We start from the raw sequence: 26,096 nt of genomic DNA, 5'->3' as shown, positions 1-26,096 counted from the left end.
GCAGTCTCTATACAGCAGTGCAGTCTCCATATACAGCCCAGCAATCTCTATACAGCAGTGCAGTCTCCATATACAGCCCTGCAGTCTCCATATACAGCCCTGCAGTCTCTATACAACAGTGCAGTCTCCATATACAGCCCCGCAGTCTCTATACAGCAGTGCAGTCTCCATATACAGCCCAGCAATCTCTATACAGCAGTGCAGTCTCCATATACAGCCCTGCAGTCTCCATATACAGCCCTGCAGTCTCTATACAGCAGTGCAGTCTCCATATACAGCCCAGCAGACTCCCTATACAGCCCTGCAGTCTCCATATACAGCCCTGCAGTCTCCATATACAGCCCTGCAGTCTCTATACAGCAGTGCAGTCTCCATATACAGCCCAGCAGACTCCATACAGCCCTGCAGTCTCCATATACAGTCCTGCAGGCTCCATACAGCCCTGCAGTCTCCATATACAGTCCTGCAGTCTCCATACAGCCCTGCAGTCTCCATATACAGCACTGCAGTCTCCATATACAGTCCTGCAGTCTCCATACAGCCCTGCAGTCTCCATATACAGTCCTGCAGTCTCCATACAGCCCTGCAGTCTCCATATACAGTCCTGCAGTCTCCATACAGCCCTGCATTCTCCATATACAGTCCTGCAGTCTCCATACAGCCCTGTATTCTCTATATACAGCCTGGCAGTCTCCATATACAGTCTTGTAGTCTCCATATACAGTCCTATAGTCTCCATACAGTCATGCAGTCTCCATATACAGCCTAGCAGACTCCATATACAGCCCAGCAGACTCCCTATACAGCCCTGTAGTCTCCATACACAGCCCTGCAGTCTCCATATACAGCCTAGCAGACTCCATATACAGCCCAGCAGACTCCCTATACAGCCCTGTAGTCTCCATACACAGCCCTGCAGTCTTCATACAGCCATGCAGTCTCCACACAGCAGTCTCCATACAGCCCTGCAGTCTCCATACAGCCCTGCAGTCTCCATACAGCCCTGTAGTCTCCATACAGCCCTGTAGTCTCCATACAGCCCTGTAGTCTCCATACAGCCCTGTAGTCTCCATACAGCCCTGTAGTCTCCATACAGCCCTGTAGTCTCCATACAGCCCTGCAGTCTCCATATACAGCCCTGCAGTCTCCATACAGCCCTGCAGTCTCCATATACAGCCATGCAGTCTCCATACAGCCCTGTAGTCTCCATACAGCCCTGTAGTCTCCATATACAGCCCTGCAGTCTCCATACAGCCCTGTAGTCTCCATACAGCCCTGCAGTCTCCATATACAGCCCTGCAGTCTCCATACAGCCCTGCAGTCTCCATATACGGTACTGCAGTCTCCATACAGCCATGCAGTCTCCATATACAGCCATGCAGTCTCCATACAGCCCTGCAGTCTCCATATACAGCCATGCAGTCTCCATACAGCCATGCAGTCTCCATACAGCCATGCAGTCTCCATACAGCCATGCAGTCTCCATACAGCCATGCAGTCTCCATACAGCCCTGCAGACTCCATATACAGCCCAGCAGACTCCATATAGCCCTGTAGTTTCCATACAACAGTTTCCATACAGCCCTGCAGTCTCCATACAGCCGGTGTATACACTGTGAGCCCCCTGTCAGCGCACATAATATGAGAATTACTACAAAGCACATGCCGTTACCTGTAGCTATAACACCGTCCTGCCCCGGCCGGTCTCCCCCGTCTGTTGTGTCCCGGTTGCTATAGCAGCCGTTGTACACTGCTGCTCAGAAGTCGCTACAGCTGCAAGATCCCAAGCCCGCGGTGAAGAGAGGGCACGGTGGGCACGGGGCACACTACACCGGTAGGCGCTGCACTGCTGCACTCCGGGAGCTGGTCTTCCTCCGATATTATCACTGAGTTGTAGCGAGGCAGTGCCCAGGCCACCATAGGGATATTCTGTACTTCTGCTCCGCACACTTTTATAGGCACCTTGTGTAATGGGACGACTGGTAATGCCGGCGACAGGGGAAGGCTGCAGAGTAATACAGCTCGTGTGCCTCATGCTGGATAACAGAATGGCCTGCTGCAACTTTTACAAAATCGGTTACACAACCTTATGCCTGACAGGCCTATAGGCAGTAGCATAACTAGAGCCCGATGTGCCCTGTTGCAAAATTTAAACCTGCCACCCCGTCCCCTTTCCCGCATGTTGGTCAAATGTTGGGCTCTTTTAGCTTTCTATGCCCCCATCCTGGTATATATATCCCTAATCCTGATATATGTCTCTCATCCGTGGTCCCTTCCTGGTATATATGTCCCCTTCCTAATACTGTATATATGTCCCTTATCCTGCTATATACAGTATATCCACCATCCTTGCATATACTGTATGTCTCCCATCCTAGACCCCTCCTTAGTATATATGTCCCCATCCTATAGGTCTCCCATCCTGGAATATATGTCTCCCATACTGGGCCCCTTCCTGGTATATATGTCCCCATCCTGGTATATCTACGCCCCCCCCCATCCTGGTAAATATGTCTCCCATCCTGGTATATATGTTTCCCATCCTGGGCCCCTTCCTGGTATATATTTACCCCATCCTGGGCCCACTCCGGTATATTATATGTCCCCATCCTGGAATGTATGTCTCCCATCCTGGTATATATGTCTCCCATCCTAGTATATATGTTCCCCATCCTGGTATATCTGTCCCCATCCTGGTATATCTGTCTCTGTCCTAGTACATATGTCTCTGATCCTGGTATATACGTCCCACATCCTGGTATATATGTTCCCCATCCTGGAATATATGTCCCCCATCTTGGTATATATGTCTCCCATTCTGGTATATATGTCCTCCATCCTGGCCCCATCCTGAAATATATATCCCCATCCTGGTGTATATATGTCTACTGTCCTGGTATATATGTTCTCCATCCTGGCCCCATCCTGGTATATATGTCCCTATGCTGGTATATATGCCCCTCATCCTGTACCCCTTCCTGTTATATATGTACCCCATCTTGGGCCCATGCTGGTATATGTCCCCCATCCTGGTATATATGTCCCCCATCCTGGTGTGTATGTCTGTCATCCCGGTATAAATGTCTCCCATCCTCGGCCCCTTCCTGGTATATATATTCACCTTCCTGGATATACACTGGTATATGTCCCCCATTCTGGTATATATGTCTCCCATCCTGGTATATATGTTCCCCATCCTGGTATATCTGTCCTCATTTTAGTATACCTGTCCCCGTCCTGGAATATATGTCTCCCATCCTGGTGTGTATGTTCCCCATTCTGGTATATATGTTTCCCATCCTGGTATATATGTCCTCCATCTTGGCCCCATCCCTGGTATATATGCCCTTATCCTGGTATATATGTCTACCATCCTGGTATATATGCCCTCCATCTCGGCTCCATCCTGGTATATATGTCCCCATGCTGATATATACTGTATGTCTCCCATCCTGGTACATATGTTCCCCATCCTGGTATATCTGTCTCTGTCCTGGTATATTTGTCTCTGTCCTGGTATATATGTCCCACATCCTGGTATATATGTTCCCCATCCTGGAATATATGTCCCCCATCCTGGTATATATGTCTCCCATCCTGTTATATATGTCCTCCATCCTGGTCCCATCCTGGTATATATGTCCACATCCTGGTGTATATATGTCTACTGTCCTGGTATATATGTCCTCCATCCTGGCCCTATTCTGGTATATATGTCCCTATCCTGGTATATATGCCCCTCATCCTGTGCCCCTTCCTGTTATATATGTACCCCATCTTGGGCCCATGCTGGTATATGTCCCCCATCCTGGTATATATGTCCCCCATCCTGGTGTGTATGTCTGTCATCCCGGTATTAATGTCTCCCATCCTCGGCCCCTTCCTGGTATATATATTCCCCTTCCTGGGTACACACTGGTATATGTCCCCCATTCTGGTATATATGTCTCCCATCCTGGTATATATTTTCCCCATCCTGGTATATCTGTCCTCATCCTGGTATATCTGTCCCCATCCTGGAATATATGTCTCCCATCCTGGTATGTATGTCCTCCATCCTGGACCCATCCTGGTATATACAGTTAGGTCCAGAAATATTTGGACAGTGACACAAGTTTTGTTATTTTAGCTGTTTACAAAACATGTTCAGAAATACAATTATATATATAATATGGGCTGAAAGTGCACACTCCCAGCTGCAATATGAGAGTTTTCACATCGAAATCGGAGAAAGGGTTTAGGAATCATAGCTCTGTAATGCATAGCCTCCTCTTTTTCAAGGGACCAAAAGTAATTGGACAAGGGACTCTAAGGGCTGCAATTAACTCTGAAGGCGTCTCCCTCATTAACCTGTAATCAATGAAGTAGTTAAAAGGTCTGGGGTTGATTACAGGTGTGTGGTTTTGCATTTGGAAGCTGTTGCTGTGACCAGACAACATGCGGTCTAAGGAACTCTCAATTGAGGTGAAGCAGAACATCCTGAGGCTGAAAAAAAAGAAAAAATCCATCAGAGATATAGCAGACATGCTTGGAATAGCAAAATCAACAGTCGGGTACATTCTGAGAAAAAAGGAATTGACTGGTGAGCTTGGGAACTCAAAAAGGCCTGGGCGTCCACGGATGACAACAGTGGTGGATGATCGCCGCATACTTTCTTTGGTGAAGAAGAATCCATTCACAACATCATCTGAAGTCCAGAACACTCTCAGTGAAGTAGGTGTATCTGTCTCTAAGTCAACAGTAAAGAGAAGACTCCATGAAAGTAAATACAAAAGGTTCACATCTAGATGCAAACCATTCATCAACTCCAAAAATAGACAGGCCAGAGTTAAATTTGCTGAAAAACACCTCATGAAGCCAGCTCAGTTCTGGAAAAGTATTCTATGGACAGATGAGACCAAGATCAACCTGTACCAGAATGATGGGAAGAAAAAAGTTTGGAGAAGAAAGCGAACGGCACATGATCCAAGGCACACCACATCCTCTGTAAAACATGGTGGAGGCAACGTGATGGCATGGGCATGCATGGCTTTCAATGGCACTGGGTCACTTGTGTTTATTGATGACATAACAGCAGACAAGAGTAGCCGGATGAATTCTGAAGTGTACCGGGATATACTTTCAGCCCAGATTCAGCCAAATGCCGCAAAGTTGATCGGACGGCGCTTCATAGTTCAGATGCACAATGACCCCAAGCATACAGCCAAAGCTACCCAGGAGTTCATGAGTGCAAAAAAGTGGAACATTCTGCAATGGCCAAGTCAATCACCAGATCTTAACCCAATTGAGCATGCATTTCACTTGCTCAAATCCAGACTTAAGACGGAAAGACCCACAAACAAGCAAGACCTGAAGGCTGCGGCTGTAAAGGCCTGGCAAAGCATTAAGAAGGAGGAAACCCAGCGTTTGGTGATGTCCATGGGTTCCAGACTTAAGGCAGTGATTGCCTCCAAAGGATTCGCAACAAAATATTGAAAATAAAAAATTTTTTTTGGGGTTTGGTTTATTTGTCCAATTACTTTTGACCTCCTAAAATGTGGAGTGTTTGTAAAGAAATGTGTACAATTCCTACAATTTCTATCAGATATTTTTGTTCAAACATTCAAATTAAACATTACAATCTGCACTTGAATTCTGTTGTAGAGGTTTCATTTCAAATCCAATGTGGTGGCATGCAGAGCCCAACTCGCGAAAATTGTGTCACTGTCCAAATATTTCTGGACCTAACTGTATACCCTTATCCTGGTATATATGTTTACCATCCTGGTATATATGCCCTCCATACCGGCTCCATCCTGGTATATATGTCCCCATACTGGTCGTCTTCCTGTTATATATGTACCCCATCATGGGCCCAGCTGGTATATGTCCCCCATCCTGGTATGTATGTCCCCTATCCTGGTATATATGTCTCCTATCCTGGTTATATACAGCATGTCTACCATCCTGGGCTCCTTTCCGTTATATATGTACCCCATCCTGAGCCCATGCAGGTATATGCCCACTATCATGGTATATATGTCCCCCATCCTGGTATGTATGTCTCCCATCCTGGTATGTATGTCTCCCATCCTGGGCCCCTTCCCTTCTATATACAGTTGTACTCAAAAGTTTACATACCACGGCAGATTTTTTGTTTTCTTGGCCTTTTTTAGAAAATATGAATGATAACACAAAATCTTTTTTTCCACTCACACAGTTGGTGGTTGGGTGGTATTGTCAATCTCTGTTTTCTCTTTTTAAATCATAATGACAACCAAAAATATCCAAATGACCCTGATTAAAAGTTCACATACCCCAGTTCTTAATACCGTGTATTGCCCCCACTTACATCAATCACAGCTTGACGTCTTTTGTGGTAGTTGTGGATGAGGCCCTTTATTTTATCAGATGGTAAAGCTGCCCATTCTTCTTGGCAGGAAGCCTCCAGCTTGTAAATTCCTATGCTTTCTTGCACGAACAGCGTGCTTGAGTTCTTCCCAGAGTGGCTCAATGATATTGAGGTCAGGAGACTGAGATGGCCACTCCAGAACCTTCACTTTGTTCTGCTGTAGCTAATGACAGGTCAACTAGACCTTGTGTTTTGGATCGTTGTCATGTTGGAACGTCCAAGTACATCCCATGCATAGCTTCCAGGCTGATGAATGCAAATTTGCCTCCAGTATTTGCTGATAATGTGCTGCATTCATCTTTCCTTCAACGTTGACCAAGTTTCCAGTGCCTTTGTAGCTCACACATCCCCCCATCATCAGCAATCCACCTCCATGCTTTACAATAGGAATAGTGTTCCTTTAATCATAGGCCTAGTTGACACTTCTCTAAATGTAACATTTATGGTTGTGGAGAAAAAGTTTGATTTTGGTCTCATCACTCCAAATTACCTTGTTCCAGCAGTTTGGAGGCTTGTCTCTGTGCTGTTTGGTGTATTGTAGGCCAGATACTTTGTGGCATTTGTGCAGTAATGGTTTTCTTCTGGCAACTCGATCATGCAGCCCATATTTCTTCAAGTGCCTCCTTATTGTGTATCTTGAAACAGTCACACTGTTAATTTTCAGTGAGTCCTGTATTTCAGCTGATGTTATTTGTGGGTTTTTCTTTGCATCCCGAACAATTTTCCTGCAGTTGTGGCCAAATTTTTTTTTGTCTACCTGATCGTAGTTTGGTTTTTACAGAGCCCCTGATTTTCCATTTGTTAATCACAGTTTGAACGCTGCTGACTCGCATTATCAATTCCTTGGATATCTTTGTGTATCCCTTTCATGTTTTATACAGTTCAACTATCTTTTCCTATAGATCCCTTGACAATTCTTTTGCTTTCCCCATGATTCACAATCCAGAAACGTCAGTGCTGTAGAACATATGCAAGAGTCTGTCTGGATCCCTGAAACTCACTCAGCTTTTATGCACACACACTGACTACAAACAAACAGGTCACAGGTGAGGATAATACCTTTATTAGCCATTCAAACCCATTTGTGTCAACTTCTGTGCATGTTATCAGGCCAAAATCACCAGGGTATGTCAACTTTTCATCGGGGTCATTTGGATGTTTTTGTTTGTCATTAAGATTTAAAAAGAGAAAACACAGTAGCTTGACAATAAATAGCTTTACCCAACCACTAACTATGAGTGGAAAAAAAAGATTTTGTGTTGTCATTCAAATTCTTTTAAAAAAGGCCAAGAAAGCAAAAAATCTGACGTAGTATGTAAACTTTTGAGCACAACTGTATGTTCCACATCCTGGGCCCACGCAGATATATGTCCCCATCTTGGTATATACGTCCTCCATCCTGATATATGTCTCTCATCCTGGAATGTATGTCTCCCATCCTGGGCCCCTTCCTGTTATATATGTTCCCATCCAGGTATATATGTCTCCCATCCTGGTATATACAGTGGCATGCAAAAGTTTGTGTACCCCTGGTCAAAATTACTGTTATTGGCAACAGCTAAGTAATTTGAAGACAAAATGATTGTCATGCGGTGTTTGGCTCCACACTTACAGGGTACCACAATGGCATCAGACTCTGCTCACAATGTAAAGTCTGACAGGCAACTTGATGTCTCCTAGTTGCTCAGCCAGAGCCGGGCTTCACCTGATTCATTAAGTGTTGAGCTAATTCCTGTGGATTGGTGTGCGACTCTTGGGAGCTCAGGTTGCTGATTACCATCCACAGCCGTCTTCTTCCTATTTAAGAGATGGGAGTCTGTTTCTCTGAGCCGATAATAGCTTTAGCATAGCTCCAGCAAGTCCGGTCTTTTTGGTGATCCAGTTCTCGGTGACCTGTAGTTTGCTATTTTGAGTGGTGTGTAAGTTCCCCTATTTGCGTGTAATTTACAATACATAGGGTACACTATTATTGTATCTGTTCACATCAGGATGAACAAACATAGATCCAATATCAAAAATGATATTCTTAATCACAACCTGTCCAGACGTTTTTGTTCACATGCACAACAGGGATCCAGAGGGTTTGAGGTTGTTCATAATTGAACACATCCCGGCTGACTGTGCTAACAGATATCAGTTAGTAAACAAAGAGTCTTTTTGGATTTTATCCACTTTAGTACCATATGGTTTAAATGAATGTATAGATCACACTGTGTAATCCAAACCTGGTTTTAGCAGTTGTATGTCCATTTTATTATAAGTGTGTTAGGTTTTTGTATATATAAAGAATATATGTACTTGTAATAGGGAAATAAATAAAAAAGGGGAAAAGGAAGGGAGAAAAGGAAAAGAAAAAAGAGAGAACATTTTTAAAAAGGTTTTTTTTTTTTGGCAGTTAGCACAAGTGCAGCCATATGGAAGTGAGATTTGGCCAGATAACCCATATCTGTGTAAATAGCTATATATATTTGGTTTGTTTTACCATTTTATGTAGTGAGTGGCATGGTCTCAATGCGTTGTTTGGGGGTTTTTTTTAATAAAAATTCCTCTTTGAATCACATCGTGACAGCGTCTATTCATCGTCGGATATTCTTGTTTTTTTTCTTTTCAACTCTATATCCCTGTTTTGGGATCGGCGTTGTGCTGTAGTTACGTTTAGGCCTTCATCAGTGTTGTGCCTGTATGTGCACAACCGGGCCAGGTGAACCTATCCATTAACTACCAACAACCCATTCCTACCTTGCTGATCTGCACCAGGAAAGCGCCTCTCTCCTTTTTCTTTTTCCACAGAGTAATAATGACCCATCTGTATTACTGCACATTATTAGTGCCCCACTGCGCTTCCATATACTAATAATAAGTCTGAGCCTCCACATAATAATAATGCCCTCGCTCTGTCCCCAGACAGTAGTAATGCCCTGTTGTGACAAGACATAGCAATAGTAATTGATGCACCATATGGTCAAGTTATATTTACTTTTTGATACAAAGGTATACAATAAAATCACAAACTGCACCAACTACATTTTTGGTTTTTATACTGAAAGTTTATTAACAATGCTATACATCACAGCCACTCTCCAAGGTATATGCCAGGAGATCCTCCCAATAGATGCCTCCAATGTGGGCTGAGAATATTGTGGGAACAGATGAACAGAGGTTTACTACTTCACTGGGCAGTCTGTACGTTTCATTAGAAAACCTTTCCATATGACATCAGTAATTATTAGATTTACAATATTAATATCTTTTAATCTTATTTTTTTTAGACATATGTAAACTGGATTTACCACCATGTCTGAACTAATTGAATGCCCATCTGGTAAGATGCTCAGTGTTCGCTTTTCAAATACTGTCACTTCTGTTTTCTTGGACACCAATGAGCAGATATTGGAGACAGTTCAAGAGAACCAAGAATCTATGTTTTTTCACCCTGTGAAATACCGTGTTCTGTTCATGGATTCTGCTCAACAAAAGCACGACCTGATCCCTGTCTCCATTTTCGATCTTGAAGACCTTGAAGAACTGCACTTAGAGAAGAACGATATCAAGGTCATCCCAAAGGAGATTCGCCATTTCCAAAATATCAAAGTCCTCTACCTGAATAATAACAATATTATGCATGTTTGTGAGGAACTTGGTGAGCTAAAAAGTCTCCAGAACTTAGACCTTAGCAGCAACCCTCTAAATTACAACTCATTGGATGCCATAAGCAAGATTCATCAACTTCGTGAACTAAGACTTTACAATGTAAGCCTTCAAGAGTTCCCAGTTGAGCTTTGCAAGCGGCTTTATCATTTACAACTACTTGGTTTGTCCAACAACAAACTTAAGTCTCTCCCAACAGAAATAACTAATTTATTACACCTGAAAGAAATATATTTGCAGCATAATGCTTTTATGTGTTTTCCTGTACAGATATGTGCTCTGAGAGATCTGGAGGTGGTCGATTTAGAAAAAAATAAGTTGACATCTCTACCAGTTGAAATTGGATCATTATCTAATCTGGTTAAACTGTTCATTAGTTTCAATAAGCTTTCCTCCATCCCAAAGACCCTTTGTCAGTGCAAGAAGCTGGCAGTTCTGGACCTCTCTGGAAATCGCCTGCAAAAATTTCCTCATGTCATCAGTGAACTGAAAGAGCTAAATGAACTGGGGCTGTCAAATAATGAGTTAACAAAGCTACCATCTAGGATATGTCATTTACAATCCCTTGCTGTCCTCTATCTGAAACACAATGGCTTGTCTAAATTACCTGCTGGATTTGCAGAGTTAGAATCACTCCAGACACTAGATCTCAGCCAAAATTGCTTTACTGACTTCCCTCATGAAATTTGTGGTCTCAAGAATCTTCGAGTTCTATCGATGGATGACAATTTAATAAGTACGGTAAGGCCAATTTAATTAAGAATACTGAATACATTTCCTTACATGGATTTTAGCCCCTTGTTTCTCTGTTGTCCTGAGTTTAAAGTGGCTATAAACAATAGTTTAAAGGTGATCAAAATGGATATTTGCATTGGGAAATTTCAAATGAAATCATTTTAGCTGACCAATTACAGTCAGTCACCGTCTGGAAAAAGTTGTATAAACTTTTTGTACGATAGTTGCTGGTTTATAAATGATCTTTTCAGATAGAAAATTCCTAGAATGTTCCTAAAACGGTCATTTGTCGTTTGCATTTATCTATAACCCTTTTTAAAATATTAGCTAAAACATGAAGTGAACCAAAGAGTGTAAATGTGCAATGGGAAGATGTCTCCAAATGGCCATATGATTATCGTAACGCCAGACAGTGGTTTACACGGATGAACAAAGGGGTAACAATGTTTTCAAGTTTTGACTTTTAGACTCCATATCTCACCATCCACTATAGCTTTGAATGTGAGATTACCTTCATTTTATAGACAATCATCTTGGCTATCTGATACATAAATTTGCCTTGCAACTATTTAGCATATGATTAGTTATGTAGATTCTTGTCATGTCACTGCATTATTACTGTTTTGCTCCTGGTGAAGGGAAAAATGTTTTTCCTCTAGTATACTACAAATTATAACTTGTTCTCATATTCCCTAACAGCTCATGTGTTATTAGGTTAATTCCCAAATGAAAGGTCACTGTCTAAAATCGAGGAGCATTGATAAAAAATTTTTTCCAAGAAAAGAGAATCGACATCATCCAGCTCATCGATAGTGGTCTCTCGGCGAAAGAAATTGCCAAACTGCGTCATGTGATTACCATTACAGTTGGACAAATATGAAATAAAGTCTTTCCATCCATTTAAAAACCAAGTGGTGGACAACCAGGGAAAATATGAGAGTCAAAAAGTCGGCTTATCACAAGGTCTATCAGTGCTGAAGTGACAAACACGGCAGTGGAGGTGGCTCGTATGCTTCATAATAGTGAGATAACAGATGTCCATGTAAGCACCATGTGGCACACATTACACAAATCTGAAATAGTGACCAGAAAAATGGTGAAGAAGCCTCAACTTTAATATCATGATAAGAAGCGTTGACTCGAGTTTGTAAAAAAGTACGAAATGTGGAAAGTATAAGATTAGAAATGGGTGATTCGGAGCAATGAGACAAAAGTCAAAAGACTAGACTCTAATGGGTCCAAATAGGTCTGGAAGAAACAAGGGTAAAAGGTGGTAACGGATCGAGAAATTGAAGGAACTGTCAAGTGTATTGGCAAAAACCTGATGATATGGGTTTTTCTCACAGCCAAAGGTGTTAAATACTTGACCAAAATTGATGGTGGCCTCAATGCTGAGCTATATGAGAGTATCCTGCAATATGACTAACTTCGTACACTCGAGTATTATAGGTATGAAAAGGATGACGTAGTGTTCCAGCAGGACAACGACTTGAAGCATATGTTGAAATGGTTCAATGACAATAAAGTAGAGGTGCTGGATTGGCCCCCTCAGTCCCCAGACCACAACCCAATCGAACACATTTTAGTAGAGTTGAAGAAAAAGCTGTATACAGTACATACCCAAGTAAGTTGACCAGTATGCACCAACATTGGGAACGTGTAGAAGAGACCTAGGATGAGATTTGGGTTTAAACATGCTTGAATCTGACTAAAGCTTTCAGGCAGTGTTAAAAGTCAAAGGTGGATTTGCAAAATACTAACAAAATTAAAAAATTTTGCTTTTTAAGAGCAAAAATTTCAAAAATGCACTGACATGACAAGAATTTGCATAACTAATCATATGGTAAATAAATGCAGGAGAAAATAGAGTACAAAAGCACAGAATAATTTATATAGTGGAAAATTACAAAACTTCATTGATATAAAACCAGATAAAATCAATAATGGAAATAGAGATGATCCAGGATGAAAGAGATAAATGAGAAAAGAACAGGGCAGAAAAGAGGGCCCTAGAGAGTCTGGCCGTGTCTCCCTATAACCAGGTGGAGAAACTCCAGACAGGAGGATGCAGCACAGCTGGGAGTGCTACAAAGGTGCATCGCAAAAGACCTGCAACTAAGGGGAGTATGAAGGCGCGTGTGGGTCACAGGTAAGACAGTTTGTTTTCGCCATCAGAGTTTCATCAGCTTTTTTCTCATCCACCCCCCCCATAAAAACTAAAAGAGGTTTTTGTAGGTTTCAGTCAATGAATAGTGGGCAGCACACAGATGCAACTAGGATACCATCAGAGATCTGTCTGAGATTTTCACCAATCCATACTAGGGTCAAAATCAGATGTGTCTTTTTTTTTGTGGATACCAGGTCTGTATTAAGAAAACAAACATTTGAACAGCCACATAGACTATAATGTGTTTCTGTTCTATCCATTAAGAGCACAGATAGAATGTGTACAACAAATTCTGACGAGTAAAGGGTGCTTTACACGCTGCGACATCGTTAGCGATCTTATTAGCGATGTGACACACCAGATCGCAGATGCGATTTGCCGGATCGCACATAGGTTGTTTTTTGTAGCGGCTGTCACATGTGCGATCTCGGAAGATCGCATCTGCGATCTGGCGTGTCACATCGCTAACTTGATCGCTAGCGATGTAGCAGCGTGTAAAGCACCCTTTAAAAGGGGCTTCATCATAGAGTTTATTAGGCCTACAAAGTTACAAATGGCAAAAAGCACCAACACTTCATACATCAAGAAGTTATTGAAATTAACAGAAAGCAGTAGGGACATAAGGTCACTGCCATAATGATCTTTGGAGCCCTAATAAATTGTACTTTTAACTGTGTATTGACTCTTAATTCTGTGTATGTTGTAATTGCAGTAAACATTTAGATCCCAAGTTTGAGTCAAAATATGTTATCTTTAGCAATACAGAGATTTTGGGTCGCCACCTACCTACAGTTAGGTCCAGAAATATTTGGACAGTGACACAATTTTCGCGAGTTGGGCTCTGCATGCCACCACATTGGATTTGAAATGAAATCTCTACAACAGAATTCAAGTGCAGATTGTAACGTTTAATTTGAAGGTTTGAACAAAAATATCTGATAGAAATTGTAGGAATTGTCCACATTTCTTTACAAACACTCCACATTTTAGGAGGTCAAAAGTAATTGGACAAATAAACCAAACCCAAACAAAATATTTTTATTTTCAATATTTTGTTGCGAATCCTTTGGAGGCAATCACTGCCTTAAGTCTGGAACCCATGGACATCACCAAACGCTGGGTTTCCTCCTTCTTAATGCTTTGCCAGGCCTTTACAGCCGCAGCCTTCAGGTCTTGCTTGTTTGTGGGTCTTTCCGTCTTAAGTCTGGATTTGAGGAAGTGAAATGCATGCTCAATTGGGTTAAGATCTGGTGATTGACTTGGCCATTGCAGAAGGTTCCACTTTTTTGCACTCATGAACTCCTGGGTAGCTTTGGCTGTATGCTTGGGGTCATTGTCCATCTGTACTATGAAGCACCGTCCGATCAACTTTGCGGCATTTGGCTGAATCTGGGCTGAAAGTATATCCCGGTACACTTCAGAATTCATCCGGCTACACTTGTCTGCTGTTATGTCATCAATGAACACAAGTGACCCAGTGCCATTGAAAGCCATGCATGCCCATGCCATCACGTTGCCTTCACCATGTTTTACAGAGGATGTGGTGTGCCTTGGATCATGTGCCGTTCGCTTTCTTCTCCAAACTTTTTTCTTCCCATCATTCTGGTACAGGTTGATCTTTGTCTCATCTGTCCATAGAATACTTTTCCAGAACTGAGCTGGCTTCATGAGGTGTTTTTCAGCAAATTTAACTCTGGCCTGTCTATTTTTGGAGTTGATGAATGGTTTGCATCTAGATGTGAACCCTTTGTATTTGCTCTCATGGAGTCTTTACTGTTGACTTAGAGACAGATACACCTACTTCACTGAGAGTGTTCTGGACTTCAGTTGATGTTGTGAACGGGTTCTTCTTCACCAAAGAAAGTATGCGGCGATCATCCACCACTGTTGTCATCCATGGACGCCCAGGCCTTTTTGAGTTCCCAAGCTCACCAGTCAATTCCTTTTTTCTCAGAATGTACCCGACTGTTGATTTTGCTACTCCAAGCATGTCTGCTATCTCTCTGATGGATTTTTTCTTTTTTTTCAGCCTCAGGATGTTCTGCTTCACCTCAATTGAGAGTTCCTTAGACCGCATGTTGTCTGGTCACAGCAACAGCTTCCAAATGCAAAACCACACACCTGTAATCAACCCCAGACCTTTTAACTACTTCATTGATTACAAGTTAACGAGGGATACGCCTTCAGAGTTAATTGCAGCCCTTAGAGTCCCTTGTCCAATTACTTTTGGTCCCTTGAAAAAGAGGAGGCTATGCATTACAGAGCTATGATTCCTAAACCCTTTCTCCGATTTGGATGTGAAAACTCTCATATTGCAGCTGGGAGTGTGCACTTTCAGCCCATATTATATATATAATTGTATTTCTGAACATGTTTTTGTAAACAGCTAAAATAACAAAACTTGTGTCACTGTCCAAATATTTCTGGACCTAACTGTATATTCGCCATAGTACCTGCATGGAGCATTGCCATAATTTATTCAATACCCTATAACTCTAGAAACAGACATGAACCATCATGACATGAACATTTTTCATTTTACTTGGTACCACCACTCCTCAAATTTGACCCAGGTGACTGCATAGGTTCTGCCTGTTTTACACCCACCTTTTTGACTGAGCACAAACATGTGGAAGGTGAGGTTTTATTATCCATTCACTAGGTGTTAGTGCTGTGTGGTTGGTATTATTGCTATTTTTCTATGCCTATAGGGTGGTGTGGCCTGGAGCCATAGGGGATTTGCCATGCAACATGGGTGCTTTGTATCACCAGGACATTCCCCCTGTTGGTGCAGTACTGCCTCAGCAGCGACCACTGCAGGGTACTACATCTTTAAGGTCAGGGACACATTAAGAGGTTCCTGTGGCATAGCAGTAGGCTTCATACATTCTGATAATAATGTTAATTAGGAACCTCATGTTCAGTTTTGTACATTTATGTTTAGCCTCAATAGATCAATGTATAAGTTTGGAATGTGTGGTCCATGTCTATTTCTTATACTTCGTATACATATAATCCATAACTGCCTGACAATAATATGAGGAAGCTGGCAGTCATCAAACATTCTGGAATTTAGGGAAATCATAATAGGGGGATTTGCAACCATTACAGGCAATCCCCAGGTTATGAACTAGAAAGGTTCTGTAGGTATGTTTGTAATATGAATTTGTATGTAATAATACTCATGTCTTCGCTCACCTCTCCGGTCACCCCACTGCTCTCTATTCTTTTTTCTTTACCACATCTCTAGCTTTTTTTGCTATAAGCCAGGATTTCTGGCTGTCTTCAGGTCTTGGAGGACATTGTGTGTTGTGAGGTCACAACTTCGTGACATCAAGATGTACTCTCTGACCTTATGATAAGTAGCGGCATCTAAAGCTTCAACACTGCTGGAAGTCCTGACCAATAGCGAAGGGATGTGGCACACAATAGCAGAAAGGAGAGGACTGGATGGCAGACAGCGAGTATTAAATATATATATATATATATTTTTTTTTTTACCAACGCTCGCCTTATCACTCACCTCTCTGGCTACCTCACTGCCCACTGTCCAGTCTTCTTCTCTTCGGCATCGGGTGCTTCATCTCTGACCTCTTCACTATAGGCCAGGCCTGCAGGACACGTCCATGTGACTGTATGTCATAAGGTCACAGTGCATGTGTTGATGTCATGACCTTACAAGCACAATAGCAGGGACTAAAACTTAACCTTTAATCTAACATATAAAATTGAATATCAAAGTACAAGGTGCCAAAAGGGCAATAATATGGATAAATCTCACCCGATCTTTCTCCACAGGCAAGGATAAGCACAAATCGTAAGGAGAGGAATCACAGGCTGGACAGGTCTAAACAGGTCAGCAGTCGGGTTATCAAGTATCAGCCCCTGTCGTGCCCCGTAAATAGACTTCCAACCTGACAAGGGCAGCACCCTAGTAAGCTGTTTGCCCCGCACCCTCATCAAAAAAACGCCCTCTCGACGCGTTTCCCTCTCAATAAACTAGAGTTCATCAGGGGAGAGAAAAATATCAACCTGCAATGGCAGGGATTGGTACAAAAATTACAAGTAAAAAAACTTGTGTCTGCAGAGATAGATGGTGGTACCTATTTTTCTCTCCCCTAATGAACTCTCGTTATTGAGAGGGAAACATGTCGGGAGGGCGCTTCTTTGATGAGGTTGCGGGGCAGACAGCTTACTAGGGTGCTACCCTTGTCAGGGCGGAAGTCTATTTACGGTGCACGACAGGGGCTGATACATGATAACCCTACTGCTGACCCTGTTTATTCCTGCCTGTGATTCCTCTCCTTATGATTGGTGCTTATTAGGGATGATCGAATACCTCAAATATTCTGCTTCGCGAATATTTGCCGAATAGGTCGCCGCTATTCGACTATTCGCGAATATTCGATGCACAATGTAACTCTATGGAAAACCCGAATAACAACTATTCGTAACTATTCGGGCTTCCCATAGACTTACATTGCGCTTTGAATATTCGCATAGCGGTGTCCTATTCGACGGATATTCACGAATCTGAGTATTTGAGGTATTCGATCATCCCTAGTGCTTATCCTTGCCTGTGGAGAAAGATCGGGTGAGATTTATCCATATTAGTGCCCTTTTGGCACCTTGTATTTTGAAAATTGCACTGCACTTTGATATTCAATTTTATAAGCTAGATTAAAGGTTAAGTTTTATGCTAGGGTCACACGTAGCGACGCAGGAGCGATCACGACTGACGACCTACCTTATCAGGATCGCTGCTGCGTCGTTACATGATCGCTGGTGAGATGTCAAACAGGCAGATCTCACCAGCGACCAGTGACCAGCCCCCAGCCAGCAGCGACGCGTGGAAGCGATGCTGCACTTGGTAACTAAGGTAAATATCGGGTAACCAAGCAAAATGCTTCGCTGGTTACCCGATATTTACCTTGGTTACCAGCGCACACCGCTTAGCGCTGGCTCCCTGCACTCCTAGCCAGAGTACACATCGGTTTAATAAGCAAACCTTTGCTTATTTACCCGATGTGTACTCTGGCTACACGTGCAGGGAGCAGGGAGCCAGCACTGGCAGCCTGAGAGCGGCGGACGCTAGTAACCAAGGTAAATACTTCGCTTGGTTACCCGATGTTTACCTTGGTTACAGCTTACCACTGTCGCGGGCGGAGGAGGGGACGCCGCGCTCTCCCACTGCTTGGGTCCGGCTGCCGCTGCGGCCTGCTGCTGCTGCTCGGTGGCTCGAGCGATGGGCCGGATCCCGGGGACTCGAGCGGCGCTCCTCGCCCGTGAGTGAAAGGGGATTGGGTTTTGGGATAGTTTATTGTCCGTGACGCCACCCACGGTTGTGGTGATTAAGTGGACACCACCGCTGCTCTTTCTGGGGAGCCCGGGAGTGATGGTATGGAGCAGCCAGTTGTTGGTTTGCCCCTCCGTGGGTAGGGGGTTTGGTGGTCCCGGGGCCCAGTGATGGGGTCGGTATGGTGGACAGGCGGGTATGGGGCCTGCGGAGGTGCAGGGGCGCAGGGACAGCGCTGTGCCGCACGGCACGGAGGTACTCACTCAGCCAGTAAACACGACACAGTTCTCGGTAAACAAACGGCTGGTTGGACGGGTCCCTCGGACGGTTACGGTGCTGATGTTCCCTGCAGTTAGCGGTGACGGTCTCTTCCCTGCACCTATGTAAAGTCTTTTTGGTAGCGATGGGTTCCCACCGGTTACCCGCTCCCTGACCTGGATATGAGCCGGAGGAGCCCCTCTCTTGCCCGCAGGCGCTGGCCCTGGGAAACTGGTGCCTTGGCGGTGGCGGTGTCTCCCCTTAACGGTCGGGCTGTTGCCTTCAATCGGGACTTGGTTGTTAGGAGACAGAGGTCCCCTTCACTGACGGATTTGGCAAATTATGGCGACTCCTAGCCTTGCCGGGATCCGAAAGGCCCCTGCCCTGGTGCTGACTGTTCTTCGTATACTGCTCCGGTACCGCCGGGTCACCACCCGTCCGCGGTCCTTCCAGCAACCTCCAAGCAGTCCCCCTGCAGACTATCACCGCCGTCTGCTGACCTTGCTGTCTCAGTCCGGGGCACACACCCGGACCAACTTCAGGGTTTCTTAACTGTTCCTTTTTACTTCTTCACTCAAGCTCCTCTGCCACTTCACTTCCTTCTACTTTCACTTCCCTAACTGTTCTGCCTGGTTTTCCCGCCTCCAGGGCTGTGAACTCCTCGGTGGGCGGAGCCAACCGCCTGGCCCACCCCCTGGTGTGGACATCAGCCCCTGGAGGAAGGCAACAAGGATTTTAGGTTAGCTTAGATGTACCTGCCGGGAATGTGGGGTGCATGTGATGTTGTGACCTGTGACCCCTGGCTTGCACAGGGCGTCACACCACAGGCAGCCAGACGCCGCCTCCCTGCTTCCTGCTCGCTTCAGTTCGTCGCTCTCTCGCTGTCACACACAGCGATGTGTGCTTCACAGCGGCAGAGCAACGTCCAAAAAATGAAGCAGGACATTCAGCAATGACCGGCAACCTCACAGGAGGGGCCAGGTCGTTGCTGGATGGCACACACAGCGACAGCGATTGGGACATCGCTGCTACGTCACAGAAAATGGTGACTTAGCAGCGACGTTGTTGTCGCCGTCGCTGTGTGTGACACCACCTTTAGTCCCTACTATTGTATTTGTACAATTTAGGACTACTGGGCGCTATCATCCTGCTTTCAGATTTTGCTTTTGTTATCACAACCTTACAAGACATAATGAGCTACAAAGCCTGGATGTAGCCAGAAGTCTTGGCCTACAGTGAGTAGCAGGACAGCCGGATAGGTGAGTGAGTAGGTGAGTCGAGAGCTGCTTATGGTTTTCATTTTGTTTGTTGACAATGTAATGAATATGAACTGTGTTCTTACTCCAGATTACATCAGAGGTGAGATTCTTAAAAACACTGTCATATTTCGGGATCTCTGGGAACAGATTTCCTGCTTTCCCTGAAGAAGTCTTGCAGCTTGAATCTGTGCAAAAACTTTATATCGGTCAAGATAATGGTTTACGGCTTTCAAGTTTACCAGACAACATTTTTATGCTGAAGGTAAAACAATTTTAAATGGATTTCTTAAGTAATAAGAGAAGAATAAGGCTATGGCTGCCCAACACATATGGACTGGTCAAATATCATAGGCCACAGCTACATGGTGACAGGCTGGAGTATTGCACTGCTGCATTACAACGCAATGACAGTTATGTAGTTACATCACTCAAAACTGAATTTTACCGGATTTTTGGCCACTTGGTGTCATGATCCCTTTGATTTGTGGGTCCAACATGACCACATTTATTGTAATGCAGCATTGTGATACTGCAGTTTGTGTAGCCCTAGCCTATTAATGTTTGTGAACAGTTATGAGTAAATCGAAGACATGAGATTCCACTAGCTAGTGCTACAACATGCCTTTAGGACGTTGAATAATATAGTATGTTTTTAGTGAATAAGAGCTGGAATTTTCTATCTTTGCTTCCATCTAGAATTTGAAAGAATTGTATATTGAAAACAATAATTTGGAATTCCTCCCATCCACATTGAACTTGCTGCACAATCTTGAAGTTTTGGATTGCCACAATAATAACCTGAAGATTCTGCCTGATACCATATGCCAACTTCACAGTAACATACTTTCTTATCATTTTACTGTATTGTGCTTGATGCTATAATGTAAGTAACATGAATCCGCAAATTATTCTTTTTTTTGTGCTCAGGTTTGCACCAATTGCTTCTTCAAAGTAACAATCTGGCCAGTCTGCCAGATAACCTGGACATGTTATGCAAGCTGGAGCTACTGTTACTAGATGGCAATCCAATGGTAGAGCCTCCAGTAGATGTATGCAGCCTTGGCAAAAGTGCTGTATGGGAATACTTACAAGACAAAAGACGAAAACATGCTTTAGCTACAAAGGTAACTATAATGCTCTAATCTTGTATTAATTCATCCTCGTTAAATTTAAAGTGAATCTGTCAGCAGGTTTGTGCTAAGTAATCTCAAAGCAGCAGGTGATAAACGCTGACACACAGAGTTCAATGATGTGTCATTTATGACCCTATGTGCTTTTGTTTGCTTATAGTGAAGGTTTAATCCCTGGGGTTATCATTACTGGGACTACCTAGTCCAACCTTGCACCTCCCCCTCTGATTAGCATCTCACTGCCTACAGACTTTGTACATAGAGAACCTGTGTTGGTGGTGGGGTTAACTGTCTGAGCTCTGCCGCATTGCTGAATTGATAAACTCCTATTGTGTCACAACTGCTGCACCCAGTAAACTAAGTGGTACATCGTTGGATTCAGAGTCTCTTTGCTTACATCATACGTCTCTCAAATGAGTATAATAAAAAATACAAAAGGCTATGAATAGGGACTTATAAGTCTGAAACATATAAATTTGGATTTTTTTATTATACTCCCCGAACGATGATGCGGGATACCTCTTTCGACTCACCATGTGAACATGCTGCCGACATTTCTGTGTCCCTGCACCGCCAGTGAAAAGCTGTTTCCTAGAGATTGGTGAGCTGGACTTTTTTCTTTTATGCTCTGAAATGAGGAAGCATAAAACAAAAACCTGCTGACAAAAAAGAGATATCTGCTGACAAATTCCATTTAAGTTCATACTTGAACTAAGGATTTAATGAAACGTCAGCTGAATCCATATGTTTTGAGGGAACCAACGATAATATAAAATGTACGTCTGTGTTTCGGCATCATGGAAAAGAAAGATTGGGCATGTTTGATTTTCAAGGAAATCTGTCAGGAGCATCAACCCTCTTAAACCATCTACATAGGCATGTAGGTAATAGGAAGATGAATAAAATGATACCTTGTTATCTGTGATCCAATGGCATATTCCAGAGATATTCACGTTTTTCTCAGCATGTAAATGAGCTGCTAAAGCTGCTTTCACACTTGCGTTGTTATGAATCAGTCGCAATCCGTCGCCTTGAGGAGTTACGGTATCCTGCAAAATATTTTGCAGGAATCAGTTTTTTCCCCATTGACTTGTATTAACGATGGATTGCGACTGATGGCCTTGCGTTGCATCCGCCGCACAGCGGATGCGTCTTAGAATGACTGATCGTCGGGCGGTATGAACGCACAATGTAACTTTTTTTGGAGCGGCAAAAAAACGCACTGCGCAGGATTCTGTCGCCATCCGTCAAGAGCTATAATGGATGTCTATGGTGCTGGATTCTGTCATGCTCTACTGAGCATGCCCAGCATGTTTGGCACACCCATTGGGCTTTCCCAAACACAAACGGATCACGACGGATCTGTCAAAAAACGGACACACAGCAGATGTAATGGACGCAATGGATCAGTTTTTTCACAGGATTCCTGTGAACGGAATGCTGTGAAATAAGACTAGGTTCGCATTTCCGTTGTTTTGCATCAGTCACATGCGTTGCGGATCCTCTACCTACTTGTTTTGTTTTTTTTAATCACTCATATTTAGAAAAAAATATTTAGTGTAGTGCTAGCTATTGTTTTTGTGATAAACACAAGGATCAAATTGTTGGTAGCCTTCTGTTAAAAGTAAGAGAAATCCATAATGGTCACTAAAGCCTGCTTTACACGTTGCAATTTCGCATACGATTTCGTATGCGATTTACAACGCCCCCATCGTATGTGTGGCACGTTCAATTTGTTGAACGTGCCGCACATACGAGTAACCCCTGTCACACGTACTTACCCGTCCATACGACCTCGCTGTGGGCGGCGAACGTCCACTTCCTGGAGTGGGAGGGACGTTCAGCGTCACAGCGACGTCACACGGCAGCCGGCCAATAGAAGCGGAGGGGCGGAGCTAAGCGGGACGTAAACATCCTGCCCACCTCCTTCCTTCCGCATTGTGGGCCGGGAGCCGCAGGACGCTGGTAAGATCTGTACATCGTTCCCGGGGTGTCACACACTGCAATGTGTGCTACCCCGGGTACGATGAACAATCTAACGTGCAATTCTAGAGACAGGTACGATGTGTATGCGATGAACGTTTTAACGTTCAATCGCAATCGCACGTACCTGTCACACACTGCAATGTACTTACAATGCCGGATGTGCGTCACTTACAACGTGACCCCGCCGACACATTGTAAGATACATTGCAGCGTGTAAAGCGGGCTTTACAGTGAGCAGGACATTTCACTCAAGAATGCCTTGATAGTCTTGACGACATTTTGTTGTACCCCGCATAGATTCAAGATACCCTGTGCCAGATGCAGCAACGTAGACCCAAAACATAACCAAGCCTCCTCCATGTTTCACTTCAGGTACAATGTTCTTTTCTTTGTGTGCTTCATTTTTACGTCTGTGAACATAGAGCTGATGTGACAATCCAAAAAGCTATTTATCACTAAGCTCTGGAGGCAGATTCTCAGGGAAATCTATGTCCGGACAGTAGATCTTAACAGCTCATTTACATATTAAGAAAAACATGGATTTTTCAGGAATAAGACATTAGATCACGGATACCAAGGTATAATTTTATTTAACTTTCTATCACATAAATGCTCATAGTAGATGGCTTAGGAAACTTGATCCTCTTGACAGATTTCATTTAACTCCCAAATCCTTATTCTCTTATTCTCATAGGAGAAAGCTACTTTCAGAGGTGTCTGACAGCAGCTTATTTTCTCCCTTTAAGGCCTCGGTTCCACTTGTGCTTAGATCCCAATGTGAGAGCATCGGAAGCGATATGCTAATGATCCTCTACTGCGGGTGTGAGCCGAGGGTCATGCGACTGTGATGCGATCTTTCTTGTGATTGGATCTCAGCTGCGGATAAGAGGGAGGGTGCACTTTATCTCCCTCTCCTCCGCAGCCTGTCTATGTGTACATCGCACTGCACTCTGATGACATGCAAGTGCAATGCGATGTTTCACACGCACCCATAGATTTGTATGGGGGTGCATGACCTGAGACTCACTGCCAAATGGAGCACGCTGCTATTCATTTCCCATGCCGATATGGCATGAGAAATCAATCACACATGGACACTGCCCCATTATTTTGCACTGTTGCGAGTGCCATCCGATGTTTTATCAGATGGCACTCGTCTGTGCAAAACGCAAGTGGAACTGAGGCCATTAAGTGGATCTATGCTCACTCACTTGTTATTTAAAAATAGGAAAACTTATTTGAATCATAATTCAAAATATGTTTTTAATAACTTTCTTCAAGATCCAGACTTTGTGGCGTGGGATAATGGTACGAAAAGGACTCGGACCCTTTGTTTATCTTCTTCAGTTTGGGAAAAAAGGAAAGAAATCAAAAAAGGACAAAAAAGTCAAGGGTAAAAACAAGAAGAGTGATCCAAAAGGAAAGAAAAAGTAGAGAGCTGTCACAAGAGCATAAAAGATAAATGAGATAAATAGATTTCTGTACTTTATATCCAATAATGTAGTCCATTGATTTTTCTATTTGTGTGATCCACAACTGTGAAGACGTATCTGTACTGTGTCAAAAGGGATAGTAGAGAAAAACAGGATTTAATACATTTCCTGCAGATAAACTGTGATCTAACAGATTTTTCTAAGAAAAAAGTAATTATGGTTATTCAATAAAATTCTTATGTAATCTCATAATAGCACTGTAAACTTCTCAGTGAAAACTTAAGGGTTGTCAACAAAAAAACTAAATATCTCCTTGTGCTTATCATCTTAGGATGTTACTGATGTCAGATGCTGTAAATGTCTTGGTCTCATTAATTTTCATGCTGAGAACAATGGTACCCTATGCACACTGAACAATTTATTACAAATCACTCAATGTGCTTCATTTTACATTGTCTGTCTGCAAACAAAGGCTTTTAACAACCGCTTATCGGTAAATATTTACCGATTGACTGGTGTTACATGGCAAATTTGGCCACAACACATTTTGTACCACCAGATTGCTATGTGTCATTGCTACATTGCAGTGAAGTACAAGTGAATAGTGGTGCATTGCTGAACCGAGTGCACTACAGCAAACATATTGCAAAAAAGTGGTCATTTAAAAGCCTGTGCACAAGGGCAAAGTGCACTAAACGATGCTTACTGAATGATCTTTAAGAAAATGACTGTGTGCATAGGATTACATTGTCATTGGTAGCTCAAGTCCTGTTTACACATGATAATACACATTCAAGAATGATTATTTTTAAGCCTGCTTAAAAATTATTCCACCTGATGATTGAGCATTTTGCTTATTCATCTAATGATCAGCAGCAGCCTGTTTACACTGCAAGATTGTGGAGATTTAAGTGTTCCAAGGAGGAAACTCGATCATGATAATCTTTCAGTGTAAATGCACCTTAAGGCCTCTTTCACACGTCCTTGTCTCCGGTACATGTTCGGTCCTTTTCCTCACGTACCGGAGACACGGGCACACGTAGACCCATTAAAATCAATGGGTCTGCGCTCACGTGCGTGTTCTGCCATGGACCGTGTGTACGTGTGGATCATACGTATGCCCGTGTGCTCCACACGTCAACATGTTCGTTTCTCTCCGGCATCACGGGTGTCACACGGAACGCAAATGGACCACACGGAGGTGTTCCGTGTGACACGCACCGGAGAAAACACACGTGTCTGAGAAAAAAAAAAACAAACAACTTTACTCACCTTCTCCAGCCCTTCTGTCTCTGCCGCTGCTGTCACTTGCTTCTGACCGCCGCTCATTATTCTCATTGCATATTCACTTCACTGCGGCCAGAAGCTGCAGCAGCGGGGAGTCGGCAGAACCGGAGACCGAAGATCAGCACCACGGACAGCAATGCCAGGGACAGGTGAGCAGAAAGTTCCCATTCTCCGTGTGTTATCACGGATAACACACGGAGAACACATGTGTGTCATAAAAACGGCACACGGAGCACAATACTCACCTTTGACACAACCGTGAAAAACGTGCGTGATTTTCACGTACGTGTGAAAGAGGCCTTAACTAAAGCATGCTCAGCAAACTGGGATTACACTATCTAGAAGTTCAGACCCAACTACATCTGATGAGTCGGATCCTTCTGATGTAGTATACAGACAGTTTTAATTGTTTTGGTTTTTTTAATCACTCATATTTAGTAAAAAAATATTTAGTGTAGTGCTAGCTATTGTTTTTGTGATAAACACATGGATCAAATTGTTGGTAG

The 26,096-nt window shown here is 43.4% G+C and overlaps 2 protein-coding genes across 2 annotated transcripts in view; one reads left to right on the top strand and one right to left on the bottom strand.

The window, feature by feature from the left end:
* LRRC34 (leucine rich repeat containing 34) overlaps positions 1-1,774 on the bottom strand; it is a 64,553-nt gene extending 62,779 nt beyond the window's left edge. The window contains exon 1 of the mRNA XM_075340642.1: positions 1,673-1,774. The gene's annotated coding sequence lies outside the window, so the exon portion shown is untranslated. The remainder of the gene's footprint in view (positions 1-1,672) is intronic.
* LRRIQ4 (leucine rich repeats and IQ motif containing 4) lies at positions 1,754-24,516 on the top strand. Its single transcript, XM_075340641.1, has 6 exons — positions 1,754-1,834; positions 9,661-10,780; positions 19,843-20,016; positions 20,451-20,589; positions 20,682-20,878; positions 24,152-24,516. Exons 2-6 carry the CDS (start codon positions 9,686-9,688, stop codon positions 24,302-24,304), a joined length of 1,758 nt encoding a protein of 585 aa, XP_075196756.1. The 5' UTR covers positions 1,754-1,834; positions 9,661-9,685; the 3' UTR covers positions 24,305-24,516.
* Positions 24,517-26,096: the final 1,580 nt, after the last annotated feature.

Source organism: Anomaloglossus baeobatrachus, chromosome 3, assembly GCF_048569485.1.
Source record: "Anomaloglossus baeobatrachus isolate aAnoBae1 chromosome 3, aAnoBae1.hap1, whole genome shotgun sequence".
NCBI classification, from domain to species: Eukaryota; Metazoa; Chordata; class Amphibia; order Anura; family Aromobatidae; genus Anomaloglossus; species Anomaloglossus baeobatrachus.
This window is presented reverse-complemented; position numbering and strand designations above follow the sequence as displayed.

Bases quoted from the DNA above. Each gene is read 5' to 3' on its own strand.
- LRRIQ4 (XM_075340641.1), top strand. From the start codon at position 9,686: ATGTCTGAACTAATTGAATGCCCATCTGGTAAGATGCTCAGTGTTCGC. The intron at 10,781-19,842 runs GTAAGGCCAATT...TTCTTACTCCAG, and splicing joins ATGACAATTTAATAAGTACG to ATTACATCAGAGGTGAGATT. The intron at 20,879-24,151 runs GTAACTATAATG...ACTTTCTTCAAG, and splicing joins AACATGCTTTAGCTACAAAG to ATCCAGACTTTGTGGCGTGG.